Source organism: Ursus arctos, unplaced genomic scaffold, assembly GCF_023065955.2.
Source record: "Ursus arctos isolate Adak ecotype North America unplaced genomic scaffold, UrsArc2.0 scaffold_8, whole genome shotgun sequence".
NCBI classification, from domain to species: domain Eukaryota; kingdom Metazoa; phylum Chordata; class Mammalia; order Carnivora; family Ursidae; genus Ursus; species Ursus arctos.
Window position 1 is genome coordinate 83,363,382 of NW_026623100.1, and position 26,910 is coordinate 83,390,291.

General features: G+C 50.2%; 1 protein-coding gene across 3 annotated transcripts in view; it reads left to right on the plus strand.

The window, feature by feature from the left end:
- The window catches only part of EIPR1 (EARP complex and GARP complex interacting protein 1), a 121,091-nt gene that overhangs the window by 22,025 nt on the left and 72,156 nt on the right, over positions 1 to 26,910 (plus strand). For all 3 annotated transcript variants that reach the window (XM_026518036.4, XM_026518042.4, XM_026518052.4), the window contains one exon: positions 986 to 1,118. In XM_026518036.4, the coding sequence (XP_026373821.1) occupies positions 986 to 1,118 (133 nt within the window). The remainder of the gene's footprint in view (positions 1 to 985; positions 1,119 to 26,910) is intronic.

Sequence of the window (26,910 nt, forward strand, 5' to 3'; positions counted from 1 at the left end):
ACAGCCTTCACACAGCTCTGTTCATTCTTTTCCCCTTAAATATATGTTATGGGCCCTCTTCCCTGGCACTAAATAGTCCTTTATAGCGTATTGAATGGCTCTGTAGTATTACATTACAGTCAAATACTACAGTTTATTTGAATAATTCCCTTTTGCCAGACATTAAGCTGACTTCTAATTTCTCATTGTGATAATCAGTGCCACAGTGAACATTCCTGGATATAGATTTTCATGAAGATCCATGAATATTTTCTTAGTATAAATTTATATTTAAAACAAATGTCTTATTTTTCTCATTGACTTGGGTACTGATAAAAGTGTGAATGTGAAAATCATTTTAGTCCTGTAAAAATTGTCCGGAAAAGCATGGAGAGAGCATATTTAACTTTCTGTGGCTCCAATATAATACTATTACATTTATATATCATGTGATTGTAAACATTGGCAGCTGCCGGGCTCCTTCTTGGAAAGATGTTTAAGATGTTCATGTGTAATGCTTTCTCACCCCTTCCCACCGCCGTCACTGCTGGTGCACGAGCTGAGTTATGCCCCCTCTGGCGTGAGTACCGTGTGGGTGGCCCCAGTTCTGGCTGGGCGGTGGCTCCTTGTGCCCTACAGCCATGGACAGCTCTTAGAGGCTCTAGGCTCATTTGCACAACCCTTGACAATTCTAGCCCTAATGCCAGCCACAGCCTGACGGAGCCACCTGGGGACTGAGCTTTTGCTGTCTTGTTTTTTAGCACTGGATATGATGGGGGCAGTGTTACGTAGCTTGCAAACTTAAAAATACTCTATAGGGATTTCAGACCTGTCTTTTGAGAAGAACACAGGGAGGTGAACTCACAGAAGTGTATGCTATTAGTGTGGTAACAATAACAGTTAATTAAAGATGTTATAGATGCTTTTGATTATTTTGCGTGATCGCTGTGTTTAATTAAGGTGCGTGGACAGTGAGTCCTGATACGCTCTCTTATTGTATTTGTAGATCCACATCATAGACTTCGATGATGAGAATAACATGATAAATAAAAACGTCCTCCTCCATCAAGTGGGTGAGATCTGGCACATCAGTACCAGTCCTGCCGACGGAGGCGTGCTGGCCACCTGCTACAATAAGCGTGAGTACTCACAGGTGATGATACGCACCTGCAAGATTGGTCTTACGTTGCTAAGGGTCCGTGCATGACTTGCAGGGTTGATGAGGGGTAAAGGTGCTGTACTCACAGAGAATTGTGACACTGTCGGTGGACGCTTGTCACAGTTAGTATGGGCCGCATCTGAGACTGGAAGCTGGAGTCAGAGTTGTTCCAGGCACGTTAACCCCTTGAGGCAGGGGGGTGATGTGCTGGAGGGTCTCAGGTGACAGAGGCAGGGGTCCTCCTACATGAGTTCACTGTGCCCCTCGGGAGGGTACCTGATTTGTGTATATGTGTGCATGCGTGTGTGTGTGTGTGTGTGTGTGTGTGTGTGTGTGTGTGTGTATTGGTCCGTGCTCCTAATAAGCGTCTGCGCTGTGTGCTCTTTAGCTCTGCATTCTCTGGGGCCTTTGACGTTTGTGTCAACCCAGACTTCTGACTCCACCCGGCCATGCATCTTCCTCCATTCTCCTTTCTCTGTCTTTGGCCATAACTGGTGTTCAAATTCTTGCTTTGGGGAAAAACCGCACGTTCCATCTTTCTCTAAGCGGAATCGGAATAAAGTCTGTTTGGTGCTGTATAGTCTCTGAAGTGTTTCCTTCAGTATCAGCATGCCTGGTTGGATAATGGGCACTCTGCAGCGTCTGCACATGGGTCCCACATTCTGTGTCCTCTCCCTTTCCTGCCCCAGCCTCAGGATGCTAGTGTGTGCGGCTGTCTTCCCACTGTTGCCAGCCTGGTGCCCCGGACGTGCCGCGTCTAGGAACCTGTGCTGGGACTCTCTGCTCCGCTGGGATTCTCCCTAGGTGTCTTTCTATTTAATTTCACATCTACCTTTGTGTTTTTAACACTTCTTTTCTTTGGGGCAACAAAGTTGTTTTCTGAAAGTTCTTTCCCCTGAGGCCCTTATGTTCTTTATCTCTTACTGGTAGCTTCGACTGGCGCCGTTCCACTCGCTGAGAACAGCCTCCCCGGGAGCCCACTCAGACTTTCCCTCCTCCCCGTTGGCAGTGTGTTGGGGGTCTTCCCGGGCAGAGGCCGCTGTGTCTTTCTTCCTTGTTCCTGTGTCTCAGACCAAGGTCACTACGTCCAGCTGACTGTGACAGAGGTGGTGCTGCCACCCGAAATCTTCCCCCAGCATATTTGGGATGTAACAGACTTAACACTTACACACCCGCCTCCACGCCCCGGCACCCTTGCCATTCCTGGTTTTGCGTCTCCTCCCTGTGGCAGCCTGATGCCATTCTGTGTTGCCTGTAAGGCCAGCTGTCTCTGCACATGGCTGCCCGTCCAGTGTCTCCCCACCACCCTGGTGTTGCTGCTACTGCTGCCTCTGCCCCCAGTGCACGGGAACTTCGCCTTAGAGATAGTCAGAAGTTTCTGCAAATGAAAAGTAGAGGTGGTCCTCTTCTAGATAAGTGACTTTCAAACTTTTTGACCAATTTCCCTTTTGATTAACTTAAGATCAGCTGACCTGATTTTTACCTCGCAGGTACCTTTAGCTTTGCCATAGAACACAGCAGAATCACAGGAATGACATCCCACCACCTTTACTATGTCCTGTCAGTTAGAAGCAGGCCATTGGTCTTGCCCTCACACTCACGGGAGCAGTTTACAAAAAGGTGTCACACTAGGGGTGGCCATCACAGGCCCCTGGTGTGTGTGAGCAGTGCCTGCGTCCCTAGGGGCCCCAGCCCTCATCTGTGCAGAGCACAGGTGTTGTCTCCAAGATACCTGGCCACGATGCCATCAGCCTTGGTCAGCTCCCGCTGTGCATCTGGCTTCTGGGTGTAATCTGGCGTTGGGGTCAGTGCCTGTAGCACGTTCCTCTGCGGATGCTGACCCGTGAAGCTGTGAAGCATCTGCCTGTCACACAGGGCTGGAACAGGTGTGGGGTAACAGCTGGTGACATGCATTCTAACAGGGGAAAATGGGAGGCCCAAGGAGCCACTGGCCACGGCCATTCCTCCAGGCAGACGCTGCTGAAGGGACTGCAGTGGGCTTCAGCCTGGTGCCCCAGATCTGTCTCTGCTCTGTAGGCTCTTGGCCCTGCTCTCCCGCCCTCCTCTGTCCTTCACGGAGCAGCAGGCAGGTGCAGCTGGGGACCGCCCCCAGCCCGCCCCTGCAGGCACGCATGTAGCTCTCTGCGTCTGGTCCAGGCTAGCAGGGTCTTGTGAAGTGGCTTCTGCAGTCCATAGACAAAGCCGTACCCACAGGTCTTCCTGAGATGTCCTCTTGTCTGCCTTGGCTCCTGCTGGGGAGGCAGAAGGCCCTCACCCTCTCCGTCCACCCTCTGACTGACCCTCCAGCCTCCTGAACGGACCTTTCCTGTCATCGCACTCTAGCCTGTCGATCCTCCTGAAGTTTTAGCAAACGTTGAGTGGCCCACCTGAGCCCTTTTCTCTGGAGTGCTTTCCTGACAGCGGAGTCTCCAAATTTTAGCAGCTGTTGCCTGCTGGGGAGGCTGAGTGCCTCAGAGCCATCGAGTGTGGGTTCCTTTGTGCTTACTGTGGCCTCCCTTGGTTCCTTCTCTCTCACCTCCTGCCATCAGTAGCCAGACACCAGGCCAGGCCACCTTGCTCTCTGCCCGGGGCTGTCCATATGTAACCCGCTGCCCCACTTTGCTAGCCCTCTGTCACCTCCTAACAAGGCCCCTCCCTCCTGTTTCCAGAACATTCCCCTCCCTTTGAGCCTTCACTGGCAGCATCCTCTGTGTGCCCGTGTCTTCTAACGGGCTGCTCGGGACAGTGCGTGCTGTTGCTCAAGATTCTCACAGCCAGCAGCCAGTGCCTCGGACCAAAGCCCACCTTGGCACCAGGTTCACTGCGTCGGAAGTGCCACGAACACAGCACCTCGTCCTCCCCACAGTCCCCGCGGTCACGAGACTGCATGGCCTAGCAGGATCCTGGCAGCACTGGGCCCTGGGCGTGGGTGGGAGCTTGCTGGCTGTCAGCTGGGCGCTGCGCTCGGCTCCTGGGGGCTGCGAGTGGCTGTGGGTCGAAGCTACCCTTGGTTGTCCACAGGCTCGGGCGGAGAGCTTTGTCAGGCCACCCCGCTTCTCGGTTTCCCGCCAGGGCCCCCAGAAGCCTGCCACTCACCCTGCCACCAGTCTTTGATGGTGGCCAGCCCTCCTGTGACGTGTTTGCCTCGTGTGTCAGCTTCTCTGGGGACAAAGACAGGTGTGTCATGGCATTCATGGTGAAGTCCTAGGAGCGCGGCTTTTCCTTGTCACAGGCAGGACTCAAAGATTTCAGCCGTGCAGTGCAGGCTCTCTGCCACAGTGAGGTGCAGGGAGTGCGTTCTGCCTTCCCTCATCAGGAGGGAGCTGCCCAGTTGCCTCACCGCAGGTCCGCCCCTCGCCCTCCTCGCCCTCCGAAGTTCTTCATGGCTCACATCTGGTCTGCACCGGGTCGTCTGTGCGGGTCACATTCCGGGGACTGGGGCCCAGTCTGCTCCAGTCCAGACACCTCTAGAAGAGCTTGGAGTAAGGATTTGTGCTCGCCGTGCGGACTTTGTACACTCAGAAGGCTGTGGAGCGACTGCACACGTTTGCACACGGGCACTTGGGGTCCATGCTTTGCACTGAGCTGCCCACCAATCGTGAGGCTTCCGTCGTGCAGCACGTTAGATGTGGGTTCAACCCAGAGCATCACAGACGTTGTTACAATGGGGCTTAAGTGTCACCGTAGTTACAACGGATCTTTGCGTGAGGACCAGACGTGCACCTTGCTCTTTATCTTCCAGCGGTGTTTCTGTCGAATCGTGCTTTCCACCTCTCAGTGCCTGGGCTGGTTGAGGGCCGCGTGGGGGTGTTAGCACGTACTCGCCATCTGCTCTTCTGGCTTCTTTGTACACACACACACTTGTCCTTCGCTGCCCTGCTGCACCTCGCGCACGTGTCCCTGCTCTGCTGCGGTCCACACGGCTTGTTTCTGTTGATGTGCATGGAATTTTGGACAGTGGTAGCTACCCCCAGTGGAGGGGGCTGCTGGGGGCAGCGAGTGGGAAGGAGGGCCGATGGGTGGCGGTGGAGCAGGTCCCAGCACCAGCCTCCTGGAACCTCCAGGAGGGACCTGTGTCTAGCAGGGAGCTGTCTTCACTTAAGGCTGTTCTCCGTTTCCCCCTTCACATGTGTCCTGACACTCTGCTCTGTGCACCTGACTAGGGACGGGAGGAAGGAACCATGGAGAAGTGGGCTTCTGCACCAGGCTGTACGTGGAATCCACTTTGAGTGGTGTCCTCTTCTTGAGAAATCTTGGAATTCATGTTTGTTGTGAACAACTGTGTCTAAATTATATCCATATATTGCAGCATGCTGAAGAATCTCTAGAACTTGGTGGAAGTCTGCACTATTGTAGACCTCTTGTGCCTACACGGACATACACACACACACACACACGCACACACCCTGGGACGATGGCCTTGTAAGTAAATGTGCAGAATTGGATTAACTTACAACTCATTTTTTAAAAAAAAATTTTATTTGTCAGAAAGAGAGAACGTGCGCTCATGTGCGGGGTGGTGGAGAGGCAAAGGGAGAGGGAAAAGCAGATTCCCTGCTGAGCACAGGGCCTGATGTGGGGCTTGATCCCATGACTCTGACATCATGACCTGAGCCGAAACCAAGAGTCGGACCCTCAGCCACCCAGGCGCCCCAACTCACAACTCATTTTTAACACTGCAGGTGAGAAGACCTCCCTGTGTAGCTTTTATTGCTCCACTCGGGAGGGATGGCGAACAGCAGTTCAGCTCCCCTTGTACCGCTGACGTAGCTGCTCCGTGCAGGCAGAGGCTCCTGTGCATGGGCGGCAGGTTAGCGGAAGCTAAACGTGCAGACTCTTTCCGACCAGACTCTGCGCGCACGTGTGCTTACGTCTCCGTCGTGCGAGTCATGGGTGACGGATGCAGACTGTCGCCCACTGTGGAGAGGGGTCTGTAGCTGCCACGGATGTGATTTTAGCCGTCACCTGGGATGATCACGAGAACCCCCGCATCTGGGTGGTGGGGGCAGAGTTGTACGGACAGTGAACTCTTCTGGAACTTTTTTCTGCATGGATAAAGATTAAAAAACCCCAAACTCTAGCTTTTCTTTCAGGGAATTTTACAAGACAGATGCATCTCCCCAGAAGCGAAGTGAGGGCAGGTGGGAGGACGGAGGCTGCCTCAGTTGCGCTCCAGAGCCTGGCTCAGCAGCTGAGCGCATGGCTGGCTGGGTGTGGAACGGGGGTGCCGGAGAGGGGGCCCCTCGGGAGACGGGCCTGCACATCCGCCACACGAGGGAAGCCTTCCATGCTCGCCCTGACGCTGCCCCGGAAGCACGGCGGGCACGCGGGGACGTCGGGGCGTGTGTTCCTCGTGGCGCTTCCTGCCTGCGCGGCTGCAGGGGCTCAGACTTCCCTCCTGCCGCGCCTGGCTCCCCTTCACCAGGTGCTTCTGCTGGCGCGTCGGCCCTCGTGTCATCCTGATTGCTGTATCCAGACGCCTGTGCTCACGCAGGTGTTCTGAAGGTTGCTTGAGAAGAAGGTATATGCTTCCGATAAACTCAATGGGGAGGCTGTTTTAAAACATTGTGACTTTGCCACTTTGATTTCCTGATTTTTCTGAATGAGTGTGTGTCTGTTTTTGTGTGTCTGCTTACACCATTGTGTCTGTTGTGTGTGCCTGCGTGTGTCATATCTGTCATGCGTGTCTCTGTGTGTCTGTGTCTGCATCTGCCGTGTGTCTGCGTGTGCCTGTGTGTCATGTCTGTTGTGTGTGTCTGTTACGTCTGTCGTATGTATCCTGTCCTGTGTACCTTTGTGGGTGTCTGTGGTGTGTGTGTGTGTGTGTGTGGGTGTGGGTGTCTGCGGTGTGTGTGTGTGTGGTCACTGACTGCTCCCTTTTGGCCCCTTCTTGGGCAGCAGGGGGCACCAGCGTCCTCCTCTGTGCCCTCCTCATCACTCTGGTCCTTCCCACCACCCTCCCCTCCTGGGTCCCGGTTGGCTGCGTCCTAGCCTGGTGCTGTTTTAAAAGCTTTCTAGCATTTCTCAGATATTTTTCTAAATACTGTCACAGCCATGAAGACCCTGCTTGCAAAGGACATGGCAGAATTGGGTTCATCGGTGGCATCTCACTAAGGTGCCCCTGGTGGATGGGCGTTCCTACCCTGGCAAGTACTGAGCTCAGTTCCCTGACCCCCAACCCCCAGGCTGCCAGAGAGACCCTCCAGGCCCTTGAGGCCCTTGGACGCAGCAGGGAACACAGCCGGTCTGTAGGGGAGTTTGACCTTTGGTTGTGTTCCCAGCTCTGTTTATGTGGGACCCAGATCAGGGCCGTATTCAAATGTGTTACTAGGCAATGTTGCTGATGTTGCTTCTGGTAAAAACGACTCCTGCCTGGCCACTGCATCTGGTGGAGGATGCTGGCTCTGTAACCCCGACGGGCCATTCTTTGGGCCTCCTTGGAGGTGGTGGTTCTTGCACTGGTCCTGTCCTTCGTGGGACCCAGTCGTTGCAATAGTTGGCACCTGTGAGTCATGCAGCTTCTAACCAAGGAGCCTCCACATTGGTCTGGTGAGAGTCAGGGGCCCTCACACCTGGCCTCGGGAGGACACAGGAGGTGGTGGCTGGCAGCCACGTGGGCCCCTTCTGGAGTCTGCCCGGAGTCTGGGATCCAAGGGCCTGACTGCAGGTGAACCTGAGAGATCTCCTGGCCTTCCACCAACAACAGTCTGATGGAGGTTCTTTCCAGGCCCAGGGGACAGAAGAGGTACTTTGGAGAGCAGTAGTTCCTGTCGAGTGGCAGGGAAAGTCTGCACTCAGAAACTGTGTGCAGCATGAATGAGTGCATGGACAGACCGCATGGGAGGTGAGGGTCACTGTGGGCAAGCAGGACTTCATGTGTTAACAAGAGTTTCTGTGAGCTGCCTGTCTGCTCCGAGCTTTGGTTATAATCCAAGCAAGGAATTTTTGAGAGGTTGCGAACAGCTGGGTGAAGATGTTGGATCAATATGGCCATGGCCTGGAATTCCAGCCTAGAGAATATTTGAAATACTCAAAGACTCAGTGTAAACACTTTGAAATGGTATCTCCGTTTTGGGTGGGCTGCACGTTACAGAGGTGGTGAAACTGGAAATGGCCCCAAGAACAGTGATTCAGGATGCTTATCTGCGTCCCATCCCCATGTCACCATGTGTCGCCAGCAAGCTGCTTAATGTCTCCGTGCCTCCATTTCCTCATCTGTGAAATGGGAAGAGTTATGCCTGCCTCGACTACACGGAGCTGCTAGAATTCACAGGAAGGCCATACGCATGAACTGCCTTGAGAATCGTATTTGCGATTATTGTTTACGTGATGTCATTTCTCCACGTTGTCTGTCTGTCTGTTAATCTGATTTTCTTACACGTTTACGCCTTGACCCCAGGTCTGGGGAGAGTGTTCAGGCTAACACTTGGGTGTTACTGTTTGGAACGTTCTCTGTGCTGAGCCCTGCTCTGAGCTCTGTACTGGATGGTTTCTAACCCCCAGCAAGAGGCATATTCTGTCCCTATCCCTTTGTCCCAGATGAGAAAACAGGCTTGCACAGGTCGCCTGACTGACCCTGGTAGACGAGGGGTGGATGCCGCCACCCAGAGTCTGCGCTCTGAACACCTGGTGACTTGTCACTGGAGATCCCAGGCCCTCACACCACAGCTGTCCTGCCTGGAAGGATGGTCTTACGCACACTCGTCATGGGGAAAAAGTGCTTTTGGGCAGAGACCGGTCCCATTTGATTTCATGAAGGCCTGAGTACGGTGAACCTCACTCACTGTCGTGTTCAGAGGACCAGGCACCGAGGCTTGAAGGAGAGAATGCAGCCTGAAGATGGCGCTGGGCATGGCGCTTGAGGTGAAGCAGACAGGGAAGAGCCCAAGTGCCCCGCAGACGTTGGCTCTGCAATGGGCTTCCTGAGAAGCTGGGGCCTTTGGGGTCCTTTCCCACCCCTGAGGCTGACGTGCTTCCTGCATCACCTGTGGTGCCCCACCAGAGACTGCTCAGAGACCTGACCCTGTGCCCCACCCTGCTGACCTGGGGGCATTTCTTAGCCTGAACACTTTCCGTTCCAGACTTCCCCACAGGCCCGTATGGAATCCTTGCAGTGAATGGATTGTGTCATTTCAAGATATTATTTGTGGTCTTCAGCGGCCAGGGTTTTTTTTTAAAACATAGAAAGGAACCGTGGTGTAAGTTAGCTTATCTGCCGGTTTCTGAATTCCCAGAAAGAGCCAGAGGTTATGCGGGATTTATTGTTCCTGCGTGTTAATGATGTTTGCCACTTTTAATTTACTGATTTGGCGTGGCGACAGTGGGGACTTGTATTTATTTATTTATTTTTTTAAGATTTTATTTATTTATTTAACACAGATAGAGATAGCCAGCGAGAGAGGGAACACAAGCAGGGGGAGTGGGAGAGGAAGAAGCAAGCTCATAGCAGAGGAGCCCGATGTGGGACTCGATCCCATAACGCTGGGATCACGCCCTGAGCCGAAGGCAGACGCTTAACCGCTGTGCCACCCAGGCGCTCCGGGGACTTGTATTTAAACTAATGAAAATCATCATGGCCAGACTGTCCCTCTGTCATCAGCAGCTGCTACAGAAACAGTGGCTGTGCTGTGGGTCACTTCCTGAGTTCACTTCTTTGGACCCTGGATTCTGGTTCCAGGTGGTGCCCTTCGCCGTTCAGACAGCCTGTCTTTTAAGTTGGAGTTCAATGCACAGTAGGGCTGTTTAGATCCTACTAGTTCATCACAAGGTCACAAATCAATTTAGTATGAGTTTCCAGCTTTAGACATTTGTTCGCATTCTTCATTTTAAAATTATTGTGATTGATTGATTGATTAGATTTCTGTTGTGCTTCAGACGTAGCACTGAAGGTTGAGGACAGAAAGATGAGAGCCTGGGTACCAGACAATAGAAGCATGTCCCACAGGGCCTATGCAGAGACGGTGCTGACAGAAGCCTGTTCAGTTAGTGCAGCTTCAAAACCGAGTCCAGATCCTTCCCACGTTTGCACAGCCTGACCTCTGTGCCCGTCCTGAGGCCAGGGCAGCATGGAGAGCAGTAGTGGGGTGAGGAATCCCAGCCCGGGGCTCGCCCTGCGTGGACTGCTCTGCGGTTGGGTCTTTGGACTCTCCTGTTCCTTGGGATATGGATACTCTGACAACTGTGAGAACACTTACTTTTTAAGAGGAACCAGTATCCTTTGGGCTCGTGTGAGGACTCTACGAAATATGAGCCAGGCGCCTCAGTGGGGCTTGGTTGAGATTTTTACCCTGAGAAGTAAATGGAGAGTGGCTTCTGTTCATTGTGTTCCTGGGAGCCCACCGCCTTTGTCGGGAACCTGGCGAGTGATGTTCTGAGCCCGCCTGGCTCGAGGTCTGTCACCTTTCACGTTGTGTGGGCTGCGGGGCTGCACTGGACGATTCCTGGGGCTCCCCAGAGCTGCCGGCCTAGGGCTCTGTGGTAACAGTGGACCAGAATACTGTGGTTTCTGTTTAAAGCTGCAATTTCCCGTTTATCTCTGCATCAAATTAGAAAATTGCATTTTTGAGTTTAAATGGTCCTTTTATGAAAATAAGCTAAGGGAGGAAGTAGGGTTTCTTTGGAAAAGAATTCTTTTAAGGCCTCTCTGTGTGAGACCATAATTCTGCGATAAATGGCTAAGACTCCTCCGAGGACGGGGCACATGAGAGGCCGGGGAAGAATCACAGCCATCGGGACCATCGTCAGGCGGTGTGCCAGCTGAAGAGCGGAGCCAGGAAGGCACTTTGTTCCACAAATCCTGTCATTTCTGAAGCACACTGGCTGTCTGTCTCTGGTGAAAACTTACTTTGTGTCTTCTGCACAGATAGGGAGAGATGGAACACTTTCTTTTTCTCGGGGTACAGCTGCTCAGTTAGGGCAGGTGAGAATTAGGTCTTCTCATGATCCCTGTGACGAGAAACAGAAAAGAAGGAAGTTGGAGGATTGTCACAAGAGAGCTGTCCCTGTGGAGCGGCTCCAGGGAGCCCTTCAGGGCCGGGGAGGTGTGCGGGGTGGCTTTGTTGTTCTGACAGCGGGCTTCGGGCAGAGCCCCTCTTCCGTTCAGGTATTTTATGAAAAAGCATCCTGATGGCGCCAGTGCCTGCCTTTCATTTTCACGCCGTACCAAGTAAAGTATGTTTTGAAATAAAAACGTTCTGTGTTCCATTTTAACCCTTAAACGTTTGGCGGGCTCCCGTTTTCCTGTGGCTAACGAGAGTAGAGCCGATGCACCTCTCTTTGCTAGAGTAGCTGTGTGCTAACCAAAGTGTTAGCTGAGGATGATTTCATTCTGGAGGCGGGAGCCCAGATGGGCCTGCAGCTGAGTGGGTGTGCATTCTCTGTACGTGCTGTGTGCATTGAGTGTATCTGCTCTGTGTGTGCTGTGTGAGGAGTTGTACGTGAGTGTATGTGCTGAATGTGTGTTGGGCTATGTGGAGTGTGAGGAGGGTATGCTGACTGTTGAAGGTAGTGGTGAGTGTGAGGAGTGAGTGTGGAGTGCGTGAAGAGTGTAAGGAGTGTGTGCTGTGTGTGGAGAGTGAGGAGTGTGTGTGGAGTGTGGTGAGTGTGAGGAGTGTGATGTGCGTGTGGAGAGTGAGGAGTGTGTGCTGTGTGTGGAGTGTGGTGAGTGTGAGGAGTATGTGTACTGTTGTGTTGAGGGTGTATGGTGAGTGTGAGGAATGAGTGTGCTGTGCATGTGGAGAGTGAGGAGCGTTTGCTATGTTGAGGGTAGTGGTGAGTATGAGGAGTGTGTGCTGTGTGTGTGGAGAGTGAGGAGTGTGTGCTGTGTTGAGGGTGTGTGGTGAGTGTGAGGAGTGAGTGTGCTGACTGTTGAGGGTAGTGGTGAGTGTGAGGAGTGTGTGATGTGCGTGTGGAGAGTGAGGAGTGTGTGCTGTGTTGAGGGTGTGTGGTGAGTGAGGAGTGAGTGTGCTGACTATTGAGGGTAGTGGTGAGTGTGAGGAGTGTGATGTGCGTGTGGAGAGTGAGGAGTGTGTGCTGTGTGTGGAGTGTGGTGAGTGTGAGGAGTGTGTGCTGTGTGTGGAGTGTGGTGAGTGTGAGGAGTGTGTGATGTGCGTGTGGAGTGTGTGCAGTGTGTGGAGTGTGGTGAGTGTGAGGAGTGTGTGTACTGTTGTGTTGAGGGTGTGTGGTGAGTGTGAGGAATGAGTGTGCTGTGCGTGTGGAGAGCGAGGAGTGTGTGCTGTGTTGAGGGTAGTGGTGAGTGTGAGGAGTGTGTGATGTGTGTGTGGAGTATGTGCAGAGTGTGTAGTGTGTGCTGTGCGTGTGGAGTGCGTGGAGAGTGTGAGGAGACTAACGGGGGAGCAGGAGACACGCTCAGAGACTTATGTTAGGCTCAGCTCCTTTGCGGGTGGGGGTATGTGCGTGGGCCGTTGAGGACTTTGGCCTTCGTCACCATCCCTGTGTACACAGGAGGGGACGTGAGGGTGATGATGGAGGTAATAATTATCATTTAGTGCTTAGGGACCAGGCCCCTGGCTAAGTGCATTACATGGATTATCTAGTTTTTAAGTTTATTTAAAAGATTTTCCCCAGTTTTTTTGAGCTAGAATTGACATGTGACATTGTATTAAGGTGCACAAGAGAATGGTTCCGTATTTGGGTGTATATATTGTGAAATGATCACTGCAGAAAGTCTAGTTAACACCTGTCACCACACGTAGTTACACACGTGCTTTGTTTTTGTTTTTTTTCCTTGTGACGAGGACTTTCAGGATCTACTCTCATAGCAGCTTGCAAACAGGCACTAGAGTGTTGGTGACTGGAGTCACGGTGCTGTGCGTTCCGTCCCCAGGACTTACTTGTTACTGGAAGCACGTGTCTTTTGACCACATCCATCCAGTTCTGTGCCCCACCCCCTCCCCCACCTCTAGCAGCCACCAGTCTGTTGTGTGTGTCTATGAGCTCTTTTTTTTTTTTTAAAGATTCCACATATAAGTGAGATCATACAGTATTTGTTTTTTTCCATCTGACTTATTTCACTTACTATAATGCCCTGCAGGTCCATCCATGTTGTGACAGATGGCAAGATTTCCTGCTTTTTATGATGGAATCCTATTTCATTGTATATTATGTGTGTATGTATATATATATATTTTTCTTTATATGTAATTTCTTTATGCATTCATCCCCCGGTGCACACAGGTTGTTTCCATGTCTTGGCTATTGGAAGTAATGCTGCCGTGAACACGGGAGTGCAGCCGATTATCTAGCTTAATCTTCTGTTATTATTTGCATATTCCCCATGTGGAATTTGTTCACGTGATTTGCCAGGCTAGCAGCACTAGTCAGTAGTGGGGCCGGGATTTGAGTCTGTGCACCTTGGTTCCAGAGCTCCCGACCTACAGGTTATTAGGCTTTAAGGTGGTTGTTTCTGGGGGAGGAATTTTGTAAATATACCCGGTTATAAAAATGTTTTCTTCTTACTGGTTTTTGTCACGAAGGATGGAGCTATAATGGTCACCACTTTTGGGTGATGTTCGTAAGGACAGTCAAGTGTTGGAGTTTAGAGGCCAACGAGATCAAAGATCTTAAGCCCAGGCCCCTTTTATCTCTTAGAGATATAATTGCATTTTATAGACCCAAACATTTGTAGCTTGGGTTAGGCCCAGTGCCCCCCTTTCCTTGGCATTGTTCCTGTAGGCACAGGGTCCCACGACGGTGTCTGTAAGCACACCGCATCATACTCCCTGTCCTTTCCCGTTGGGGCGTAGGAGCCACACGTGTCCTTAGAGGTATTTATCTGTACAGCCTGGGCTTGGGTGCACGTTTGGGGATTGACGTGTGCCGTGTTACCAGAATCTATTTTGGCTTCTGAGTTTTGAACAGCAGGTCAGGAGAATTCTGATTGCCAGGGGTCCTCTGAGCACAGCCGAGTCCCTTAGACTCCTGGTTTTGGACAGCAAGGGCTTGAGTGGGGAGAGCTCAGACGACAAGGGATGCCTGCATTGTTCTTACACGGTCATCTTACAGAAGTTAGACAGAATTCCAGAACACAGGGCATGTTTTTAATCAGCTGCTGCTGCTTTTTTTTTTTTTGAGATTTTATCCTGTATTGTGTCTCCACTACTAGCTAACCTCTTTGGATCCCATCTGTATCGTATCTCTGTCCTCATTGACTTTCTGTAGCACCTCCAAATTTAGTATCATCTGGAAATTTAATTAATGTGCTGTTTACTGCTCCTTTCAGATCACTAATGAAGATGTTAAATAAGGCTTGATCCCCAGAGCACCCCACTGGACACCTCCTCACAGCTTAATGTTCTGTCATTTATCAGTGCACTTCCTTTATGTCCTTCCTCCAGGTTTCAAGCCACGAGGGGGTGCTTAGACAAAGCTCAATTTGAATTCATTTTTCCAGTAACACTGTAAGAACCATGGTGCCAAATTCCTCCTGCCACCCCAGATATGCCGTTTGCTTTGTTCTTCCCCAGGCTAGTGATGTGTGCTCTGCCCCTGCCTCCCCCTCTCCCTGTGACAGCAGCCGGGTTTGGGGCCGCACAGAGAGAGCGGTTAGTAGCGGCCAGCGGCCATGGCTTAGTGAGGCCAGGACCCGGCCGCAAGTGCTTCTTGTCTGAGGTGCTGTGCACCGTGCACAAAGGCGTCTCACTGTTGTCTTAGTCTCCGACAGTCACCGTGACAGGTGCCACAGACGGGGGTGCTCAGACAACAGAAGTGTATTCTCTCCCAGCTCTGGAGGCTGGAAGTCCAAGACTGGGGGTGAGTAGGCTTGGCTTTTCTGAGGCCTGTCTCTGTGGCTTGCAGCTGGCCACCTCCCCCTGGTGTCCTCACATGGTTGTCCCTCTGTGCCTTCCTCTCCTCTTCCTGCGAGGACAGCAGCTATTGAATTAGAGCCCACCCAGATGGCCTCATTTAACTTAAAGGTTATGTCTCCAAATATAGTCACCTTCTGAGGTTCTGGGGGTTAGGGCTTTGCCATGTGAATTTTGTGGGACACAGCTTAGCCCCTAACAGCCATGGATTTTTTGATTGATTCATTTACTTAGGCAAGAGGTTGGGGAGGGGGTTCCATCTTGATTAGGTTCTCAGACCATATGTTAGGTAACCTGCCTGTCATCACTTCATACGTACCTAGCATGTCATGATGCAGTTTGCTTGTGAGATGGCACACGCTCTGCTTTTGTGTTTTTGACTAAAGGCGAGACCTTGGAGGCCTGCCATCTATATCACTGAGGCATTTTGAGTTACTCATATTGAGACTGGGGTGTGACTGGGGACACATGGTCAGGAGGGGTGTGGTAGGGGGCGTGGCCCAGTAGGCAAGGTCCAGAGGGTGTGGCCATAGGCGCGGCACAGGGGACTAACTGATCTGTCCTGCATAGCCTGCTTTGTTGGGGGTCCTGGGCAGGTGCACAGTGGTGGGAGATACGTAGCCAGTACAGCCCAGGCCGTGCAAGCAGCAGCTGAAGAGCCGGGCCGGGGGCCATGACTGCACTTGTGCTCTGGGCCTCTAGACAGCAGGACTTCCCAGGCAGCGGGCATCTCCGGCCCAGGCTCGTGTTCGTCTCCCTTTGTCGGAGCAGGGCCTGGCAAGTAGCCTCTCAAAGATGAGGTCGGAGGGAGGCATCCATGCCTAGAGCCTGGGGGGGTTTTGAGATCAGACCTGTATTTTCCAAAGATCACCGAGGAACGGGAGGGGATGCCCAGGGCCCAGGGAGATTGCCCCGCTGCTGCTTCTCCTCTGCCTGTCCATATCATCTTGTCATTCTGTGGTCCTGTGACTCACCAGACATAAAATTATGCAAAAATAGTCTAAAAAAAAGTGCAAGTACTATGAAAATGAGAAAAACCTTCTCAATATGCTGGTAAAATTTCAGGAAGACAGAAAAACCAAAAGATGGTCCTTCAAAATAAAAAAATTAGAAGTGTAAACCCAAGATGGAGAATAAAGGCAAAAAGATGTGGCACAGGGTTGGTAAATTATGATATTTTAGAAGTCTTCTATATAAGTGGTGACCTGCTGAGCTCCTCTTATGACCCCGAGGAAGGGCGGGTGAGCGGCAGCTGGTGTTCTCGGCAGCCAGAGTCAATCTCTCGCCCCCGCGTCTGGGGGAGAGCGTCCCACGTCAGGGCTGGGATGCAGTGTTCAGCAGAGGAAGGTGAAATGTCAGGAAGACTGTAGATCATGCCAGAGCGGAGTCCTCGGGAAATTAGAACAATGAAGAGCTGACAGATCAGTGGGGCCGCGTGAAATATGGCTGGCGCGTTGGCCCTGCACTCCCGAATCCTGCTGTTCACACGCGGCCCTGCCCGGCTCTGCTCTGCAGTGAGGACGAGCAGAGCCCTCTCCTGCCAGGGGAGCCTTCTTGGGTCCCAGCAGCTCAGTTCGGGTATAGTCTGAGCTGTCGCTGGGGCCGCATGGGGGTGGGAGTGGGAGTGGGGGCAGCCAGGGTGAGAGGGCCCTGTGGCCCTTGCTGAGTACGACCCCAGGGTGAGGGTGAACGTCAGACGCATGTGCGCAGCCAGTGGCTCCTGGCCTCACCCCATCCTTCCTCCTTCTCTTCTCCCATCGGAGCCCACTTCCCTCGTTTCACTTCTCCCCAGGCCCCTGGGCTTTCTTTTTTCATCCCAATGGCTATGATTCCACTCCTACAACTGTTTTCCCTCCAACGCAGATCTGGGTTCACAGCGGAGCTTCTCGGCAGCCCACAGGGCTTCCCTGTGTAGGCGCTGGTCTCCTTTGCTGGCCCTGAGGGCGATCAGCTCTGTGGCCTTGAGCACTGACAGACCCTCCCCAAGGCTCAGCCTGCCTCTGTGAAACTGGGAATACCGGGCTGGGGTGACATGACTCCCGTGGGAAGTGCTGGCTCCGTGTGCTTCGTCTCCTTTGCGCTTTCCCCCACGCTGTCTTTCCGTGACTGCCTCCCAGTGTGGGCTCCCCATCCTGGGGCTCCAGCCACACCCGTCCCCCACCCACTCCTGCCATTCTGGCGCTGCTTTTCATGCTCGTTTCTCCGCCTTAAACCTTCTTCCTGCAAACGTCTGCCCATCACGGGGGTCTCATCCCACAGGGACCCTGTAGCACCCCCCCCACCCCCACCCCGGACACCTACGCTGGATGGCCCCTGTGGGTGGAGCCTCACAGCAGCTCTGGCACTGGGGACTCTGAGTGAGAGACTCACCCGGCCTCATGGGGTCGCCGGGCCCGCTGGGCGGGTGGGTAATGTCTGCCTCTCTTGCAGATCTGTGGTGAGGCTGAGATGAGAGGGTTCAGCAGAAGTAGGGCTGACAGAGAAAACACAGGACACTCCAGGAGACCTGAACCCAGAACAGGGGTTTTCTTTTCCAGTGAACTATTTTACGCTGCAGCCACGCAGACATCAGTGAAGACTTAGCCTTCCGTGACTGGGGTGTGGCTGCTGGGGTGGTGGGGTGAGAGGTCAGGGCACCTGGGATGCCATCGTTTCTGCCACAGAGAGAGAGGTGGCCTCAGTTCATTTCGTGGAGGGCCAGCTTGAGAGAGCTTGTCTGCAGCTGTCTGAAGGCGGGAGGAGCGCTGTTTGTGGGCCAGCCAGTGAGAGCAGCAGGGGGAGGAGTTGCAGTGTCTGTCGTCTGGGCTAGAGACACGGGGACAGCTCCCCCCCCCCCCCCCCCCCCGCCCCGCCATTCGGTCTGTCCTTGCAGGTGCGCAACAGACACTGAAGGCCCGGGGCTCCTGTGACTGCCGGGTGACAGGGCCTCAGTCCTTCAATCTCCGTCCAGCTCTGCATGTCTGCAGGTCCCTGGTGTGCCTGCCTGTGTTCTTTCTAAGTGGAAATGGTTAAACAGGGGTTGGTAGGAGGCTTGCCCCCTCCCCCAGGTCTCAGCATCTGTTGAATTAAATGCATGGGAGAAAGAGACGCAGACTGTTCTTGGAGAATGTCAGTTCGCTTCTGGGTCTGAAATACTTGACGGCCTCCTGTGTGTTCTGAGTGTGGACAGGACCAAGTCCTTGCCCTTGTCGGATTTGCTCGTACTTAACTCCCCCCTACGCCCGACCAAAAAAGAACAAAAAACATTGATTATAATTAATTTTTTAAAATGTTTTTTAAAATGTGAAAACAAATCCTTTCTATTTTCCCCAAATTGTTGAAGGTATGGAGTTTGCCACATTCAGTAACTCATGGCTGGGTACTGACCTCCCATCAGGATTGTCAAGTCACCTTCGTATGAAGGTGATGACACTGTGCAGAATTCAGGAATTTGGGGTTTCTGTGTGAATTTTCCATTTGATTTTGAAGGAAGAATCTGTGAAGAGTCTTGCTTTAGTATCTTATTTATAACAGACACCTTGTTTGTTTACGGGAGCTGGTCTTGGATGGAATGGCATCAGGATAGGATCTATATAGATTTCCAGACCCGTATAAGCTCTCTGTAAAAATCTATACAAGTTACAACAGCCCAGATAATTCATCTAAAGAATTAGCAAACTCTGTGTAGGGAAGAATTGCTAAAAGATAAGGAATTAATCATTAGTGTTTTATTTTTTTTAAAGCAGGCTCTATGCCCAGCGTAGAGCCCAACACAAGGCTTGAACTCATGACCCCGAAATCAAGACCTGAGCTTAGATCAAGAGTCGGATGCTTCACCGACTGAGCCACCCAGGCGCCCCAATAATCAGTGTTTTCGAAAATCCTATATGTATTTTTTGAAAATCAGATTAATTTAGGAGCGTAAAACATAAGACCAAGGAGAATAAAATTCTTTTTTGTGGCTGGTCTCTCAGCTACTAAAGCATGTAAGGTCCAGACACTTCCGGTGCTCGAGATACTTCTGTCTGTGCACAGATGGTGACCTGCTTAGATCCACATGCTGCTTTGCAATTTTCAAAACACTTGTCAGGCGATTTCAGTGTGATGTTTCTGGTAATCTGAGTGTAGACATCTTCATATACCCCATTTTACAGATAAGGAAATAGAGGTTCAGAGGAATTTGTTTGCTCAGGATCTCAGAGATAGCATATCAGAATCAAATTTCCAAGAGAAATCTACATTCCCCCCCCAGCGATTATTTCTCCTAATGTATGGAAAACTTAGACTGATTTGTTTATTTGAAAAAAATTCTGATATTTTGGGGGGGAAAGAATCATACAAAATTTAGTAGTGTACCAAAGTTTAATAGATTAAAAATAATCTTTAAATATGTATGAGATACGAGAGATGCCATAGCCAAGTACAGCCGTGCCCTAGAGATCTTGTATGTTACATGTACTGCAATACAAACTTACTGTAAAGTTCAAATTAACTTCCTATTTTTAAATTATCAAGACTTTTAAAAGACTTTGAGGAGTTACTGATATTTCTTTTCTTTTTTCTTTTTGAAGATTTTATTTATTTGAGAGAGAGCACACGCACGCACACGCTGGGGGAGGGGCCGAGGCACAGGGAGAAGCAGACTCCCGGCCAGCAGGGAGCCCAACGTGGGACTCAGTCCTAGGACCCTGAGATCATGACCTGAGTCGAAGGCAGACGCTTTACCGAGTGAGCCCCCCAGGCGCTCCTGATATTTCTTTTCTAAAAAAACATTAAAGGGGAAGATTTTTACAATGTCTTAAATATCTTATTCTTTGGAAATGATATTGTTTAGGTTCCGGGTAAGAAGACACGGCAAACACCTATTTGCTGTGGTTGGTCTTCAGTGACCCCTGAAACGCTGTTTCCTGACCTTAGTTCTATACCAAGCACGTACTCCTAGTATCTAAGTCCCTCCTCGTCTCTGCTTTCTGACGGAATGTGGTGATGTGCTGCTTGTCACCTGCCCGCACTGGATACAGGGTGTCCCCAGAGGAGCCGTGCTGAAGATGGAATATTCCAGTTTAAAGCGTCACAGGCAGCTCTCTGACCTCCATGCAAGCTGCGGTCATGAGGACTTGCAGCCACACGTACTAAGTCCATTACAAGGGAGCAGACTCTTCCAAAGATGTGTCCGCAACAAAGCTTTTACCCTCGCGGCTGTGTCTTTCCTGGTCCTCCCGGTTTGCGTTTCTGTCTCCATCGCGAGTCCCCTCTTGTTAATAAGTAGCACAGGTGTTATTAGAAGAGCAGGGAGGTGTGAGCCAGTGGGTTAAATCCTCACCCCAGCAGGAGGTGTCTGTCCTTTGGGGGCCTGTCCTGGTCCTGGGCAGCGGCCATGCGCGAGCCCCTCCCTGCTTTTAGGCTCGATGCTCTGGACCATGCTTTGGAGGTTGAATTGTTTTGTAAAAATTACATATGTGGGTTGTATGTGTGTGTATTTTTTGTTTTGTTCACTCTGCCCATGTTCATTGACCTACTTAGATCATTTACGTTTAAATTATTGGTATGTCAGGGCTGAAGTCCACCATCTTGTTATTTGTCTGTTCTTCTCATTGATCATTGCTCTTGTTTCTCTTTTCTTGCCTTCTCTGGGTTATGTGAACATCTTGTAAACTTTCATTTTGATTTACATACAGTGTTTTTGAATATACTGCTTTGTAAGTTTTCTTAGTGTTTGCTCTAGATACTGCAATCTACATATATAACTTACCAAGTCTACTTTGAAAGATGTGTAGAACATTTTAGTAGTTAGGTCCCTTTGCTTTTTCTGCTTTTAAAATACAATGATCTGAAGTGTCTTCTCCATATTCATTGATCATCAGATGTGGTTTTTTATATACATATGCATGTATATGTATGTGTATATTTTATATGTATATGTATGTGTGTGTGTGTGTGTATTCATGTTTTTCCCCCTCTTGCTTAAACAATAGGAATTAATTTCCCCACAGTTCTGGAGGCTAGAAGCCCCAGGCCAGGGTATTGCAGGGCTGGTGTCCTTGGAGGCCTTTCTCCTTGGCTTGTGGATGGCCATCTTCCTGTGTCCTCATGCTGGCTCTCCCTTGTTGCTGGGTTATGGCTTTTCGAGATTTAAGAATCATGAGGAGAAGGATAGTCCATTACATTGATTTTTACCCATTCTTGTCTCATTTCCTTTCTGAAATGGGAAACTTTCTCCAGCCATTCTGTGAGGCCAGGTTTGCTGGTGGCAAATTCCATTCATTTTCCTTCTGAAAATGTCTTCGTTTTCCCCTCCTTCCTGAAGGGTATTTTCACTGAACACAGAATTCACCGTTGACAGTTTATTTCTTCTGCCATTTGGACAACCTTGCGCCACTTCCTGTGGCCGCCATGGCCCCCGATGGGAGATCTGCCATCGCTGGCATTGGTGGTCCTGTAGGGATGCGTCGGCTCTGATGTGCCCACTCTTTCCTTGTCTTCTGATTCCACACGTCTAATTATGATGTGTCTTAGGATAGTTTTCTTTGGGGATACCCTGTTTGGGATTCCCTCAGTTTCTTGAATCTGGATGCTACGTGTTTCACCAAATTTGGGAAGTTTCCAGCCAGTGTTTCTTCAAATATTTTCCAGCCCTGCTCTCCCCGACCTGCCCTGAGACCTCCTGAGTGTGAATGTTGGCTCATCTGCTGTTGTCCTGCAGGTTTCTGAGAGTCTGTTTGTTTTTTTAGTCTGTTTTCTCTCTGGTGTTTGAGTTGGGTATTTGCTGTTGTTCTGTCTTCAAATTCATGGATTCTTTTCTCTGTCTTATTCATTCTACTTTTGAACCCATGCAGTGAGTTTTCAAGTTTTGGTTACTGTATTTTTCAGTTATGAATTCCAGTTGGTTCTTTTTATATCTTCTATCCCACTGGTGAGGTTTTCTTTTTTGTTGTTGTTTTTTTATATTGGTTTTGAGTATTGGTTGCCCATTGTGGCATTTTTATAATCACTGCTTTAAAACACTGTCAGATAATGCCAACATTGATTCATCTTGGTGTTGGTGTCTCCTGATTGTCTTTTCTCACTCCGATGCTGATTTTCCTGGCACTTGGGAACTTCTGAATCTTGTTCTAGGAGGCACTCACCCTGTCCAGGTTTAGGGAGTGGGTCTTGTCTTGACTTCCAAAGCACTGTGGTTCCACTGACAGTTTTTGGGGGTGTATTCTAGTTTGCTTCATTTTGGTGCCTCTGGGGGAGGGAATGGGTTTTACAGGATGTGGGTGTGGCAGACACTTAGAAACTGGATCCTGAAATACAGGAGAGGTGTGGTTCAGAAGTATCGGATGGTTTTCAGCTCGGTCATAGGAAAGACAGTGTTGGTGTTGGTGGTGGTGGCAGAGGACAGATTGCCATGTTAACTGTCCATCTGGTGTCTTCTCTTTCCCCTTTTCTGTTACCTTCCCTGGGAGCTGCTGGGCCCGAGAGTGGGGCTCCAGTTATTAAGTGGATGGGGGACAGGATGGGAATGGAAAGTCGAATCACAGACATTAGAATCACTTAGCTTGGGCTGGTGGGGCAGGAGATTCTGAGGAGCTCTGGGGTCTGTCCTGACCATACCCTGCTGCACAACAGGCTCTTCTCCAGGGCCAGGCTTGCTGTACCTTCAGTGTCATCTGTCCTCCTGCCCTGGGGTTCCTTCACCCATTTGGGTTATGTCCTTACTTTTGTGCGTGGGAACCGGATACATTTCCTTATGTCAGGTTTACAGAGTTATGGTGCAGGGGAAGGATGGCATTTCAGAACTCTTCAATTTAGACAGTTTAGTATTTTTGTGAATCATACTTTTTAAAAACCATTTTAAAAAATTTGAGTATAGTTGACGCACTATGCTAGGTTAGTTTCAGGTGTACCACATGATGGTTTGACAACTCTGTACGTTATGCTGTGACCATCACGAGTGCAGCCCCCGCCTGTCCCCACACGACACTGTTACAGTAGCATTTACTGTATTCCCTGTGCATCCCCGTGGCTTATCCATCCCATAACTGGAGGCTGTACCTCCCGCTCCCCTTCACCCATTTTGCCCCTCCCCCTGCCTTCCTCCCCAGTGGTAACCCTGAGTTTGTTTTTTGTCTTTATGGGTCTGTTTCTGCTTTTTGTTTGTTTATTCGTGTGTTTTGTGTTTTAGATTCCACACATGAGTGAAATCATATGGTATTTGTCTTTCTCTGACTGACTTATTTCACTTAGCATTATACCTTCTAGATCCATTCATGTTGTTGCAAATGGCAAGATCTCATTTGTTTGGATGGCTGAGGAATAGTCCACTGTATACACACCACCTCTTCTTTATCCATTCATCAGTCGATGGACACTTGGGCTGCTTCCGTGTCTTGGCCGTGGTAGATAATGCTGCCGTGAACATTCAGGGCTGCATGTATCCCTTCGAATTAGTGTTTTTTTGGATAAATACATTTTAGTGGAATTGCTGGGTCATAGGGTAGTTCTGTTTAACTTTTTCAGGAATCTCCATAGTGTTTTCCACAGTGACTGCTCCAGTTTGCATTCCCATCAACAGTGCACGAGGGCTCCCCTTTCTCCACATCCTCACCGACACCTGTTGTGTCTTGTCGTTTTGATTCTAGCCATTCAGGTGTGAGATGATATCTCATTGTGGTTTCGATTTGTGTTTCCCTGATGATGCGTGATGTTGGGCATCTTTTCATGTGTCTGTTGGCCATCAGTGTGTCTTCTTTGCAAAATGTCTTTTCAGGTCCTCTGCCAATTAAAAATAATTGGATTATTTGTTTTCTGGTGTTGACTTGAAGAAGTTCTTTATATATTTGGGATATTAACGCCTTATTGGATATATTGTTTGTAACTATCTTCTCCCATTCAGCAGGTTGCCTTTTTATTTTGTTGTTGGTTTTCTTTGCTGTGTAAAAGCTTTTTATTTTGGTGTAGTCCCAATAGTTTATTTTTGCTTTGTTGTGAATCACAGATTTGATTGATAGGGTTTTATGATAATTAATCTCCATTTACTCCTATGTGATTATATAAGATTTAAAAAATCTTCCATTTAAAAATAAGCAAAAACTATTTATTTGGGTTTTATACTTGTTTTTATTTATTATAGCTGCGTTTCCGTTTTGGCTGAAGTTGTACTGTACTGAAATAGACTGAAAGCTCTTGTCAGATCACATGACGGAACGGCACCCGTAGCCAGCAGAGGGCGAAGCTTCTGTGGGATTCTGAGGCCGTGATATTAATCATGTTTCACTTGTTTTCATTGTGCCTGGGGGAGCCCCTCAGAAGTCACGTCGTGGACATCGGACTTTTCTGTGCTGCTCATCATCTTTTGAGTAGCCTTCCTATATTTGGGGGGGAAATTCCTAGGTTATTACCCCATTTCCCATTATGGAAATGAGAAATCAAATGTGCAGTTTCCCTGTGACAAGGACCCTGCATATGACCAAGGTGCTGCCGGTCCGAGGTGGCCGCACTGGACAGTGGGGGCTCCCACCATTGCCAGTATGAGTGGCTGCAGATGGCTTTGGGGTGTCGGGGGTCATGGTGGCGGCACTGCAGGTGACTTCCAGGTCGTCGCAAGCTCCTGGCACACCAGGAACACACCAGTGGCTTAAGGGAGCAGCGGCAGCTGTGGGGCTGGCCTTCTGGGTGCTGGGTGGGGGCCACAGAGGTTTCCCGTCCTTCGTGTGGTTCCCAGCCCTCTCCCATGATGCTCCCCCTTTGCCTGGTTCTTCAGCATGACTGACATCTCCCTCCTTTCCCTGAACCCTCAATTGATAGCTTTTCATGCATAGAAGCAGCTTTTGTGGGTTGCAACTGACGTCTGATGGATACGCCCTAGATGGGATTGTTGGAGACCCCCAACTGGGGGTCTTTACATAAAGGGGCAGTGGTAGTGGTGGTGTGACACGGACCAAGTGCGCACCTGGCAGGTAGGGTCAAGTTACAGCCCTGCTTCTGTGGGTGAAGCAGCAAGGCACAACCAGCCCCCGTCCTTGCTCGCCATCACCTGGGTGCTCCCTTCCTGTTGACCTCAGTGCTGGGCAGGCCTGCTCCTCCCCATGTGCCAGACCCCTGCTAGTGTCCAGAGGTTGACTCTGGCCTTCCTAAAGCTCATAGTTGGGTGGGAAGGATAGACACTGAACTGATACCCACCCAAAGTGACATTGTCCTGTGGCAGGTGTTGTGAGGGGCAGGAAGTCAGAGGGTTAATGAGTCCTCAAGGGGCTGGGGGACCCCACTGAGCTCTCCTGACAGGGACCACTTAGATAAGGCATGGACCTCCCACTTACAGAGTGTCTCACTGTTGTTACTGTCCTATCTAGAGCGTGTCGTCATTCACCAACTCATTTAGGGTCAGCCTGCTACAGCAGGTCAGCGCAGTGAGAAGCCCCACAGGGAAATATTGAGGGTCAAAACAGGAAAAACTAGCGGGGAGGAGAAGTGACGTAGCTTGACAAAGTTACAGGTCTCTGATTGAGGGGAGGGAGGCCTTGTGATTTCTTTGAAACCTTGTAGACCACAGTTTACCATTCACTGCACGTTTTAATACAGGCACGCCTTGGAAACATTGTGGGTTTCCTTCTAGACCACTCCAGGAAAGTGTCACAGTAAAGTGGGCCGGATGACTTGTTTGGTCTCCCAGTGTGCGTACAAGTTATGTCTACACTGTACTGTGGTCTGTTAAGTGTGTTATAGCATCATGTCCAAAAAAAGTACATACCCTAATGTGACAACACTTTACTGCTAAAAACTGACCATCGTGTGAGCTCTCAGTGAGTCGTAATCACTGGTCAGAGATCATCGTGACAAATATAATAATGAAAGAGTTTGAAATATTGCGAGAATCACCAAGATGTGACGCAGAGACACGAAGTGAGCAGATGCTGTGGGTACACTGGCGCCGATAGACGTGCTGGACGTGGGGTGGCCATGGGGTGGCCACGGACCTCCAATCTGTACAAAACACAGTGTCTACAATATAGTGAAGCAAAATAAAACAGAGTGTTTTTTGTGAGTGACTTGAACAGAGATCCTTCTAGAAATAACCAAGGACAAAATTCCCAAATTTGAATTTTGATTGTTTCCTATGCCTTAAAATGAGCTTTCCATTTGCTTGGAGAGGTATCACTGTGCTTCTGGATGTGTCTCAGACTGTCAGCCAGAGCCTTCCACCAAGACAGGTCTTGGGCTGCCGTTGCCAGACGCGTTTGCCCACTGGCAACCTGGTCAAGCTCAGAGCTGATCGAGTTCAGGGAAGTTCATTTTACTGTGTCCAAGAAGTTTTCCAATGGCTGAACCTTGAATCCCCCTCAAGTCACTGTGGGGATTTTTTTGAGTTCCTTTCTACTGTGGAGGTTTTGGTGCAGCTGGTGTAGACTCAGGAGGCCTATTAAGAAGTCCTCTTGGGTTCTGTTTTATTGCGTGTGGCAGTGTCTCCTCCTTCTGAGCCTCCGAGGTGGTCCCGTGAAATCCTTGTTGGTATGCTGCTCCCCCCCGGCCGCTTCTCCTGGAGTCAGAGGGAGGGGTTTGGATGCTGCTCCCCCCCCCCCGGCCCCTTCTCCTGGAGTCAGAGGGAGGGTTCGGATGCTGCTTCCCCCCGGCCCCTTCTCCTGTGTCAGAGGGAGGGTTCGGATGTGAGCCTCTGCGTTTGCTTTTATCCCTTGTGCTCCTGATGGAAGCACCTGTCACATCCAACACCCAAGGTACTTTAAATGGTGAATTTGAGTATCTGAAGATCTCAAAGGTGATTAATTATACTTGGCCACTTGTGAGTTTATCTTTACCCAACCACCTCATTTTATCGCGCCGAGCTTACATTTGGTCAGTCTTTGAACTGAAAGTAAGAGGTCTGAATCATCAACGCAGTGTTGTTAGACCAGAAATACTTCCCCCAGAGTTGCTTTGTTTTTAAGCTAACACAGTTGAGACATGTTTACCGGAGGGAAAGCACTGACC